This window comes from Chiloscyllium plagiosum, chromosome 5, assembly GCF_004010195.1.
Source record: "Chiloscyllium plagiosum isolate BGI_BamShark_2017 chromosome 5, ASM401019v2, whole genome shotgun sequence".
NCBI lineage: Eukaryota > Metazoa > Chordata > Chondrichthyes > Orectolobiformes > Hemiscylliidae > Chiloscyllium > Chiloscyllium plagiosum.
Window position 1 is genome coordinate 99,578,531 of NC_057714.1, and position 12,865 is coordinate 99,591,395.

Below are 12,865 nucleotides of genomic sequence, written 5' to 3' on the forward strand. Positions count from 1 at the left end.
TTTAGACTCCTTACATGGTTAAAGATGCATAGCAAAAATTCACCAAAGATCCTTAGAGAGCACCTTCCAAACTCACAACCACTTCCACCTAGAAGGACAAGGGTAGCAGTTAGATAGGAACACCACCACTTGCAAGTTCCCCTCTAAGGCACTCAACCATTCTGACTTAGAAATATGTCATCGATCCTTCATTGTTGCTGGGTCAAAATTCTGGAATTCCCTCCTTAAGGGCATTGCAAGTCAACCTACAATGTGTAAACTGCAGTAGTTCAAGAAGACAGCTCATCACCATCTTTTTAAGGGCAGCTTGGGACAGGCAATAAAAATGGTGCATAGCCAGCAATGTCCACAATCCACAAGTGAATTTTAAAAAATCAAATGAGCCAAATGGTCTTCTTTGTCTTCATTCATTCTCAGAATTACTTACCAGGGCATTACTGGTAAGTGCAACATTTAGTGTCTATGCCTGCTTACCATTGAGAAGGAGGCAGTAAGAAATCTTCTTGAACTGCTGCAGATGGTGTAGTGAAGGCATTTCCATTGTGCTGTTATGTGGGAGGTGCCAACCGTATCCTTAAAATGACTTGTGATCTTCGAACAGACATATTCCTACCAATTGTATGAGCCAACATGAGAATTATTTGTTACTAAAGTTTTCACTTATTCCTAGTAGATTTTTCTATTTTATTTTAATTACATTCAGAACAGTTCCTGCATGTATGTCATCAAAAATAAGACTGGACAAATATTTCTGCATCGGAATGTGAACTTTTAAGTAAGGTGAGAACAGCTGGGGCAGTGCTGTACCCACTAAAATTGAAAATTCAGACCATTTTGGAGGAGAGGTACTTGGCAGCACTGACTCTTCCCAGATTTCTCATCAAGGATAAAAAAAACAAATAGCACATATTAGAAAATTCTATACAGGGATTAATAAAGTCCAAGGAACTGACAAAAATCCCACAATGCTATAAATGCCACATTAAAACGACTATGGATGACATTACTTGCCTTATACAGGCAGTCACTCATGATAAATGTGGACAATGAGCACTATACTCACATCTGTATCCAAGTACATTAAAAAAAAAAGGAGATATTATTTCTTCAGACTTTGAATGAATTTGGATTAATGCCAAGAAAAACAACAGCAAAATAATACCTAACGATGGAAAATGTTCTCTGGTGTTTTACAGATAGGAAACATTAAAAATAAGAAGCAGATGTTGACCCATCACAGGTGGTTTGTAGAAAATGTGCTTAGACGTGGATTTTAAGAATAATTTTAAAAGCACGAAGTGAAATAGACGTAGAGGGATTTAAAGAGGAGACCAGAGATTATGACTGATGTGGCTGATGTTTCTGTTGTGAATAATAATAGAGAGCTTGGAACTGTGCGGAGGGAGAGGGTGAGTTGGGTATTGCTAGGGAATGTGGGGGATCATGAATGTAACAATAGCCTTATCACAGTATTGGTGGAAATACATGACTGGTGAAGATTGCATAAACTGACAGTCTAAGACAAGGCTATTGAAGACTTTGAAGATGAAGATTGAATATTTAAATGCATATTGGTGAGGACAGCCATTATAATGTTAGAACTGAAGCTAAAACATCATTCCTTACAAATGGATACACCCCACTCTAATTCCAATCTTGTAATTCCCAAAATTTAACAAGAGATGACAATCCTAATCCTTCATGAAATTCTGTGTTTTACAGTTGCATTCTGCAAAGATAAAGATATAACATAAAAACATCGCGCTGCACTACAATGAAGAAAATCACTCAAGCCACTGTACCTATGGGCTTAATCTTACCATTTTTTTGTCGAAGTGCAAGTTATTTTGGGAGGGATTTTTGCAATGAGGCTCAGCAAGATCTTTTGCTATATCTTACTAAATGGACCTCATTAACTATATACCCCATTGCTCTGGCAGGCCCAACATCCAATTCTATCTCTATCTTACCACTCTCTATTCTCAGAATAACTCATCGCTTACCAGATATCTCCCAAATGACTAGCATTCTTGGCGCCATATTTAAAAGGCCACTATGTGGCTGACATCATTGGTATTCCAAAGGCGATGTGCTCAAAGAGGAAATTTGAACATGTTGGAGAATGGGACAATGGCACTGTGATTCTCCAAGAAGGAGCTGGAGGTAATGTCAAGGAGTAGTGCAAGGGAGGGGCATCGTCTTGTTGGAAGACCAGCAGAGGAGCCATAACAGCTTGGTCCAAAGTCGCTCCCTAGATCAATACTATCTCAAAAGTGCAAAGAAATGGCCAGCACTGCTGTAAGAAGTTCAGTGACCTTTGCTGCTGTTCCAGGCTAAGTGCTGTTGTTTGTCTTGACATTAATCCAAATTCATTCAAAGTCTTAAGAAATAATGTCCTATATCTGTTAACTCACACTCACTCTGGTTTGATTTCATTTGTTATTGTCACATATATCGAGATACAGTGCAAAGTATTGCTTTGTGTGCTATCCAGGCAAATCATATCTTACATATGTACATTAGGGTAACAGAACAGAATGCAGAATATAGTGTTACAGCTCAAGAGAAGGTGCAGAGAAAGATCAACTTTAATATATGAGAAGTCTGTTCATAAGTCTGTTAACAACTAGGAAGATGCTGTTCTTGAATCTGTTGGTATATATTTTCAAACTTTTATATCGTCTGCCAGATCGAAAATAGTTGAAGAGAGTATAACTGGGATGGATGGAGTCTTTGATTACGTTTCTGCTTTCCCGAGGCAATGGGAAGTTTAGATGGAGTCAATGGAAGGAAGGTTGGTTTGAGCGATAGACTGCGCTATGTACACAACTCTTCTGTAATCTCTTGCAGTCTTAGGAAGATCAGTTATCATACTAAGTTGTGGTGCATCTGGATAGTATGCTCATGCTCTGCAAATCTTACTGTTGCCTGAAACACTTTCCTTCCCTTGCTTTCACCACTCTCCTAACCACCAGCACCACTGACTCTGCATGGGCTCTCTGCTGACTTGTCACTTGTTCAGGACACATCAACAAACTTTGCCTGCCTGTACCAGCACTAACAGCTCTTACACCACATTCAATCCTTCCCTTTCTCTCATTACAGGAGAGGACGGCTTCAATAGAGCAGAAAAGGCCCAGGGAGGGGTGCCCAACCTGAGAGCTAGCAAGTGCTCACAGCATCCCAGATGTGGTCTCATCAGCACCTTATATAATTGTACTACGAATTCCCTACTCTTATGTTCCAGCTCCCTTGAATTAAGGGCCAAGTCCAGGCATCTGCTTAGCCATAGGTTGGACCCTATAGTGTTAACATTGGGGACTTAGTCCAGGTGCACAGGGAGGAACAGGAGCTGCAGACTTGTATGTTGGAGGCAATGGCCTTCATTGCCCAGAAGCACCTGGCAGTGTTACAAATCATGCAACTGTCTGGCATCCTCCATGCTCAAGTTGGCAGCTGTCATGGAGAGCCAGGTCCAGCACACATCTGCACTCCATCATCCCTGTCAGTGATCCTCAGGACCGAAGGCAGAGCAATAGGTAGATGGTGAACCCGGCAAGAACTCCAGGTGCCCCTTCCATACAAGGAGATAATATGGTACGAGGGGCACTCAGCTGGAGGAGGTGAGGTGTTTAACCATCCATAATCACTCTTAATTTGTAACTTGCATTGCCTAGCAAGAAACACGCCACAGAGCTCAGCAAAGATGGAGCTCCCAACATTGACTTGGACTCACTGCCACACATCTCCCTTTCACCTCTATAAAATCCTGCTCAGACCCCTATAAAATTCTGGCTTCTGTTGCTTAGAAAGCAATGTTATTAATTCATTGAATACATGAATTAAAAGGCATTCTCCTTCTATTTATACAACTGGTTGACATTATATGTATAATTTTAACATAGAAGCATTTATTTAGAAGCATTAACCTTAATTGTTTATTTGCAAACTAGGGAGAGATTAGTGTCTATTAAAAGCAATAGCAAGTTGTTATTTGGAAATAAAAATGATTTCACCCTGTTGTCTTTCTTCAGAGGGTCAATTCAATTCCTTCATGCTCCTTCCTGATAATACTTCTCATAGTGTTCATTAACTTTTGGCCTGAATTTGAATGTGCCTGTTGACCTCCCAAACATCATTTGCTCTCTTGATTTTAAGTTTTCATCAGCATGGCTATCAAATATTTCCATTCCTCCACGGATGTTTGTATTACCTTCTTTCGATTGTTTCATAAGTTACATCATGGTGACTTCTCACTCTGAATAACTGAACAAGTCAAGGTCAATGGTTTTGCAATTGTCTAAATGACAGTTTTGTTTCCAACTGTGGTTGGACATATTCATTTATGTTTTATCACATGACCTCCTAATTTGAACTGTTCTTTCCCCATGCCATTGGTCAGTTGTCACGTCCAAACTCAGGACAGATTGTCTTCTTGTGGCCAACTGGAAAGCAACCACACTCATTGTCAGCTGATTGACAGCAAAGTACCATTCAAATCAAGCACCCCTTGTCTTATTACCACCATTTTTTTCGGCTGATAAACAAATTGTTGAAAGATGTTCTTAGTTTTGTGTAATGTTTGTATGCCAGAACTCAATGTTCCACTACTGTCCTTTTCTAAGATGATTTATTGCCTCAGTTGTTGCATTAAGCAAACTTGAATGAAAACAATAAATTCCTATGAAGGACCTTGTGGCTAAACAGAAGCAAAATCATTACTTATAGAATCATAGTCAAACAGCATGGAAACAGACCCTTAGATCCAACTAGTTCATGCCAGCCATGTTCCTAAACTACATTAGTCTGCATTTGGCCCATATCTCTCCAAACATGTCTTATTCATGTACTTATCCAAATGTCTTTCAAATGTTATAACAGTACTTACATCCACCACTTCCTCTGGCAGTTCATTCCACACACTAACCACTTTCTACGTAAAAAGGTTGCCTTTTTTGTCCCTTTTAAATCTTTCTCCTCTCACCTTAAAAATATGTACCCTGGTTTTGAACTCCTCCACTTTTGTGAAAAGACCTTTGCTATTCACCTTATCTATGCCACTTGTAATATTATAAACCTCTATAAGATCACCTCTCCAACCTCATTTGCTCCAGTGAAAATTCTCCCAGCCTAAACCCTCCCACTCACGGCAACAGCCCAGTAAATGTCCTTTAAACCCTCTCCAGATCATCCCTCCTATAACAGGTTCATTAGTGTGTGATATTTAAAATATGTTCTACTTACAAACTTACAGAGCACTAAATCCTGAATTTTGGGAGAACCCATTATTATGAAGTTGCCTCATGCTGTGATGATCCAAATTAGAAACAAAACAACAAATGACAAAAGCAGAATACTGCAGATGCTGGAGATCTTAAATAAAAACAGAAAATACTGGAAATACTCAGCTGGTCTGGCAGTATTTGTGGATGAAGAAACAGAATTAATGCTTTCATGTCAATGATTTACCCTTCCCTTACCATGGCATCTTTTCATGAAAATTCAGGAAATATTACACCAGCCCTTTACCTCATCCCTTCTTATACTAAAGATCCCAAACACTTCTTCCAAGTGATTTAGTTGTATTTCTTTCAAATTAGTATATTGTATTATCCATATATACCACATCTACCGCTTTCCCCTCATCAACCTCCTTCGTCACCTTTTCAAAGAATTCAATAAGGTGAAAGAATTCAATAAGGTAAATCACTTCTTCCAAGTGATTTAGTTGTATTTCTTTCAAATTAGTATATTGTATTCACATTGTTATTCCTTTTACACTGGGGATACCAAAGGCAGATTGGGTGGTCACTGAGTGGAATACCTCCATTCAGTCTACAAGCATCACCCTGAGCTTCCAGTTCCCTGTCATTTTAATTCTCCATCTTTCTCCTTCTGTAACATTTTTGTGTTCAGTATCGCTCAAAGACTAACATTACATCTATCAGCTGGATACTTTATAAACTATTGGAGTCAAAATTAAGTTCAACAGTTTTAGACCATAAATTTTGCCACCATTTTGTATTTTTCTCTTGTTTGCTTTTACTTTCTCTCTTTTTGCTTTCTTTTATTTCGGGAGAGCAGCCATTCATTATCCTGGTATTCACACCTTCTGTTTCTCTATAATATCTCATAATCACACCCTTGCACAATGCACTCTTTTGTATTTTAATCTTTCTTGCTACCCATGAAACCACACATCTTCCACTTTGTTCTTTCCCCCCACCATCTCCACATTTTATTTCTTACATTCCCACTTCTGATGGAAAGTGACAGACATGAAACATTGACTCAAGTTTTCTGTTACCACAGTTGCTGTCAATCTTCTGAATATTTACAGAATTTTCTGTTTTTATTTTGACTACAGAAAAATATCAATGTTAGCTACAAAATCTACTGCACACTTCCCTGTGGGGGCTTCATAAGACTTGAGGAACCCTGAGTAATGTTGCACATCGATGATGACTTTTTTGACTCAGTTTCCTCATACTCAACTTCCTGTAAGGACTGTACTCGAGCTTCCCAGTTTCTCTGGCTATCTCTCATCAGTTTGGATGATACAACTTCCTATTCTCAGGCTTCAACTGTATTTTCCTTTCTCCACAACTGAGGGTTCCCTTCAACATGATTGAAAGAGCCCTCCAGTGTTACTGATCTATTTCACAAGCTTCTATTTTCATCTCTTCCTCTCTTTCCCAGAGGTATGATAGGCTTCCCCTTGTCGTCAACTCACATTATCTCAATGTCTGTACATAAAAGATCCATATACACCACCCTCAACATGATGCTGCTGCCTAATACACTTTTTGTCCATCCCCAGTTGTCTTTGAGAAGGTGGTGGTAAGCTGTTCACAAGGTTGACCCACAATGTCATTAGGAAAGGTATTCCAGGATTTTGACCCAGTGACAGTGAAGGAATGGAGACATATTTTCAAAGATGAAAATCACACGACACCAGGTTCCAGTCCAACAGGTATATTTACAAATATTTGCAAATATCCAGTCCCTGTACACATCTAACCGCCAAATCAAAGGCCTCCAAGCCCTCTGTTTCTTCCTCTCACACCATCCCAACCAGTACCCTTCCACTGACACCCTCATTTGCTTGGCCGAACTGGTCCTCACCCTTAACAACTTCTCCTTCCAATCCTCCCACATCCTCCAAATCAAAGGGGTAGCCACAGGCACCTGCATAGGCCTCAGCTACGCATGTCTCTTTGTCAGGTACATGGAACATGTCATCTTCCGCAGCTACACCAGCATCATTCCCCACCTTTTCCTCTGTGACATCGATGACTGTATCGGCACCACCTCGTGCTCCCACGAGTTGGTTGAATAGATTATCAACTTCACTAACACCTTTCATCCTGAACTCAAATTTATCTGGACCACATCTTCCTCCCCTTCTTGGACCTCTCTATCTCCGGCTCCAGTGACCGATGAACCACAGACATCTACGACAAACCCACTGAATCCCACAGGTACCTGGACTACACTCCTCCCACTCTGCCTCATGTAAAAATGGCATCCCTTATTCCCAATTCCTCCACCTCCACCGCATCTGTTCCCAGGATTAACAGTTCCACCATAGAAAATCCCAGATGGCCTCCTTCTTCAAAGTCTGCAATTTCCCCTCCCACATGGTCGACGATTCGCTCCAGTGAATCTCTTCCATTTCCTGCATTTCTGCCCTTGAACTCCACCATTCCCAAAGTAACAAGGACAGATCCCCTTTGGTCCTCACTTTCCACCCCACCACTTCCGTATACATTGTACCATCCTCCGCCACTTCCACTACCTACATCACTAGGGATATATTTCCCTCCCCACCCCTATTAGCGTTTTGGAGAAACCATTGCCTTTGTGACACCCTTGTCAGATCCACGTCCCCCCCCACCGGTCCACATCTCACTCCCGGCACTTCCATCCTAGGCCCCAAATGATCCTTCCACATCTGACAGAAATTTACCTGTACTTCCACAAATGTCATCTACTGTATCCGTTGCACCCAATGTGGTTTCCTCTACATCGGGGAGACAGAACGCCAACTTGCGGATCATTTCAGAGAACATCTCTGGGACAGCACACTGTGGCTGAACACTTCAACTCGCCCTCCCACTCCACCAAGGACATGCAGGTCCTGGGCCTCCTCCATTGCCAAACCCTAATCACCTGACACCTGGAGGGAGAATGCCTCATCTTCTGCTTTGGGACTCTGCAACCACATGGGATTAATATGGATTTCAACAGTTTCCTCATTTCCCCTTCCTCCACCTTATCCCAAGCCTCCAACTCGGCACTGCCCTCTTGACCTGTCCAATGTCTTTCCCATCTTTCCACACCACCCTCCTCTCCGATATTACCTTCTCCCCCACCTTCATTTATCTATTGCATTCTCAGCTACCTTCCTCCAGCTCCACCCCTCTCCCATTTATCTCTCAGAACCTCACCCTGACCTCCCTCTGGCCAATAAGCCTGATTCCTAATGAAGACCTATTCCTGAGATGTCAATTCTTCTCCTCAGATGCTGCCTGACCTCTGTGCCTTTCCAGCACCACACTCTTGACTCTGATCTCCAGCATCTGCAGTCTTCACTTTCTCCCTTTGTGGGTATAGTGCCAATCAAGGGGGCTGCTTTGTCCTGGATGGTACAAGCTTATTGAGTGTTGTAGCAACTGCACCCACCTAGGCAAATGGGGAGAATTTCATCACATTTCTAACTCATGCCTGATAGATGATGGACAGGCTTTGGGGAGTCAGGCATTGAGTTGAGTTACTCCACAGTATTCCTAGCCCCTGACCTGCTCTTGTGGACATTGTCTTTTTGTGGCAAGTTTAGTTGAGTCTCTGGTCAATGATAACTCCCAAGCTGTTGTTAGTGGGGGATTCATTGATGATACCATCATTGAATGTCAAAGGGTGGTAGTTAAACTGTGTCTTATTGGTGATGGTCATTGCCTGGCATTTGTGTAGTGTAAATGTTACTCGCCTCTTGTCAGCCCAAGCCTGGATATTGTCCAGATCTTGTTGTATTTGAACATGAACTGCTTAAGGCATTCATTTAAAAGTTATTGTTTAGGACTCTTACAGAGGAAGGGGCTTTGAAGGGCGCCAACCTGATTATGTAACTCAGTCAAGAAAAAAGATCCTCCAACTCTGATTGGACAGTCCCTGGCCTTAACCCCGCCTCGGATTTTGAAAGTCGGTGTGTGGGACATAAGGCGGTGGCCGTGTAGTGACGTAAATGGATGACGTAACTACGCAGACGGGGCGTGCGTCTCGAGGGGGTGGGGACGTAACGTCGGGATCGCGGATTCTGGGCGGAGACTGACGTCGAGGAGGAGAATGGGGATGGGAGAAGCGAGGGATTGGGATCGGGGCGGGGACAGAGCTGGCACTGATTGAAAGGAGGAGCGCGGTAAGAGGTTGCAACGAAAGCTTAGAAATAGTCGAGGTGGTGTGATCACCTCCTGAGTTCAGTCCGGAGGGAGGGAGAAGCCTGGTGACTAGGCCCGAGAGGAGATGGAAGATCAAACGGCCGCGGGCGACGGCGGGCGGAGAGCCAGCCTGATCGAGGAACCACCACCACCACCACCGCCGCCGATGATCAGCGTGGACGTCGTCGGGGTCCTGCTGCAGTTCTCCAAGACTTTTGTCATCGTCTTCCCGGTGTACGTGCTCGGCTACCTGGGTCTGAGCTTCAGCTGGGTCCTCATCGGGCTGCTCGTCTTCTTCTGGTGGCGGAGGAACCGGGGCAACAAGCGCTCGCGGCTGTTCCAGGCGCTGGCTTTCCTGGAGCACGAAGGCAAACCCCTGCAGGAGAACATCCAGAGCACCGACCTCCCGGCCTGGGTGGGTATACACGGAGCCTCCTCCCTCTCTCTGCACCGGCCCCGATTTGCTACCAATCTTTCTCTTTCCTGATGCTCGACATTTCATCCAAATTCTTGAGCCCTCCAAACAGTGTTCTCACAACACACACTCCATTGATCTTTATTTAGCAATTGAAATATAGTCCGTTTGCAATTCATTATAAGGTTTAAAATACCATTACACTTTTTTTTTTGGAGTTCGCGATTCAGGTTTTCATAGCGAGTTGGTTTGAATCCTGTAAGTTAGTGAGTTTTTTTTTTCTCAGCCGTGTTGCTGTATTAATTCTCCCGATAGTAACGTGGACTGGCCGGGGGCCAAGTCAAGAGGAACGCCTGTGGCACAGGGTTGGCATTGTGTCTGACACCTGTTCAGTGTTTTACTGTCTGTTCCTGGTTCAATCCAGCTGCTTCCTCCTTTAATCCCGTGTCTAGATACCCGGATTTCATTTTCATTGTAAAATTGACAATATGCAACACTCTCTCTCCATGCTCATGCTTTATAATTATGTTGCAATCAAACTTGTCCAGAGATGTTATTACGCATCTCTGGTACAAGAGTGATTTGCACCCGGTCCTCTTGATTCAGAGATAGGAACACTACCACCGTAGCACAAGAGTCCTAACAAATATCCGGCACATTTTAATCTTTTACCCTGCGAGTCACAGTTGCTTCCAGGGGGTGGGTACTTGGTATCGCAAAAGTTGAATATTTTACTTATATAGCAGGGTGCTTTCTAGCTACTAGCTATTAAATAACGTTGAAAACGTGTGAAAAGGTTTTATTGGACTGTCATTTTTCCCCTTTGACGTTTCACATTCTTGTCCTAAATGATGAACATCTGGAAACTGAGAGCTTCAGTAGTAAATGGAACTTTACATTTTACTGAATTTCAGCTTCTTTGAGCCAGTTTGGTTGCAGAAAATTTTTTTAGTTGTGCAACAAAAGTTGATGCTGTGAAGTGTTGTCCCATGATGCAATTGCATAGCTATGATTTGTGTTTGTAATGTTTGTAAAGACCCAGTATAGTCATTGAGTCACAGCCATATAGTCGGGAAACAGACCCTTTGGTCCAACTTTCCCATGCCAGCCAAATATCCTAAACTAATCTAGTCCTATTTGTCAGCACTTGGCCCATATTCCTCAACCCTTCCTATTCATATACTTATCCAGATGCCTTTTAAATGTTGTAATTGTACCAGCCTCATCCACTTCCTCTGGCAGCTCATTCCATACACGCATCACCCTCTGTGTGAAAAAGTTGCCCCTCAGGTCCGTTTTATATTTTTCTCCTCTCATTCTGAACCTGTGCCCTCTAGTTCTGGAGTCCCCCGTCCCAGGGAAAAGAACCTTGTCTATTTACCCTGTCCATGCCCGTCATGATTTTATAAACCTCAACCTCTGATGCGCCAGGGAAAACAACCCTATCCTATTCAACTTTCCCTCCACATCCTCCACCCTGGCAACATCCTTGTAAATCTTTTCTGAAGGAGAAAGTGAAGACTGCAGATGCTGGAGATCAGAGCTTAAAAATGTGTTGCTGGAAAAGCGCAGCAGGGCAGACAGCATGAAAGGAACATGAGAATCGACATTTTGGGCATAAGCCCTTCTCCAGGAAATCTTTTCTGAACCCTTTCAAGTTTCGCAACTTCCCTCCGGTAGGAGGGAGATCAGAATTTCACATATTCCAAAAGTGGCCTAACCAATGTCCTGGACAGCCACATAATGACATCCCAACTTCTAAACTCAGTGCACTGTCCAACAAAGGAAAGCATACCAAATGTATTCTTCACTAGCCTATCTACTTGCACCTTCACTTTAAAGGAACTATAAACTTACACTGTAAGGTCTATTTGTTCAGAAACACTCAGTAGGAGCTTAACCATTAAGTGTATAAATCCTGCTCTGATTTGATTTTTACGAAATAAAGCACTCTCATTTATCTAAATTAAACTCAATCTGCCACTCTTCAGCCTATTGGCCTATCTGATCAAGATTCTGTTGTACTCTGAGAGAACCTTTGCTGTCCGCTACACCTCCAATTTTGATGTCCTCGGCAAATTTACCAACTATACCACATGTTCATATTCAAATCATTTATATAAATGATGAAAAGCAGTGTATAATTTAAATAACAATGCAGGACTTACACTTGTTTCCTGGGATTCATGCAAACTTGCTGGTATACCTGTTTTGCATGTCTTGTTTTGAGTTTTGGCTATGGTCGTGCTACAGAATACCATTGTGTAAAGTAAAGCAGTAATGTTGTCAACATAATGGAATTACAGGACCCAATAGGGGTTGTGGCAGTATAAATACAAAGCCTGGACAGAAAGCAGTGATACAGCTGTTGTACAGATTGAGGGAAATGTCTGAGTTGATTTGCAGCAAAGAAATGTCGATTCTCCTGCTCCTCAGATGCTGCCTAACCTGCTGTGCTTTTCCAGCACCACACTCTCAACCCTAGTCTCCAGCATCTGCAGTCTTCGCTTTCGCCCAGCAAATGGTATTAGGCTCACTGCTGTTTTAGCATATATTAACAACCTGGACTCGCACATACAAATCACAGTTTCCGCCATGACCAGGGCTCCAAACCCTCCGTTTCTTCCTCTCCTGACGTCCCCAACAGTACCCTTCCACCGACACTCTCATTCGTTTGGTCCTCATCCTTAACAATTTCTCCTTCGAATCCTCCCACTTCCTCCAGACCAAAGGGGTAGCCATGGGCACCTGTGGGCCCCAGCTATGCCTGTCTCTTTGTTGGCTATGTAGAACAGTCGATCTTCCGTAATTACACCGGCAGCACTCCCTACCTCTTCCTCCACTACATTGATGACTGCATTGGTGCCACCTCGTGCTCCCGCGAGGAGGTTGAGCAATTCATCAACTTCACCAACACATTCCACCCTGACCTTAAATTTACCTGGACCATCTCTGACACCTCCCTCCCCTTCCTGGACCTCTCCATCTCCATTAATGACGACCGACTTGACAC

The 12,865-nt window shown here is 42.9% G+C and overlaps 1 protein-coding gene across 4 annotated transcripts in view; it reads left to right on the forward strand.

The window, feature by feature from the left end:
- Nucleotides 1-9,327: 9,327 nt before the first annotated feature.
- Nucleotides 9,328-12,865, forward strand: part of esyt2b (extended synaptotagmin-like protein 2b) — a 223,357-nt gene continuing 219,819 nt past the window's right edge. Inside the window, exon 1 of one of the 4 annotated variants that reach the window (XM_043690689.1) lies at nucleotides 9,328-9,852. In XM_043690689.1, coding sequence (XP_043546624.1) covers nucleotides 9,523-9,852 — 330 coding nt within the window. In that variant the 5' untranslated portion in view covers nucleotides 9,328-9,522. The remainder of the gene's footprint in view (nucleotides 9,853-12,865) is intronic. The other 3 variants (XM_043690690.1, XM_043690691.1, XM_043690692.1) reach the window with 3 other exon arrangements.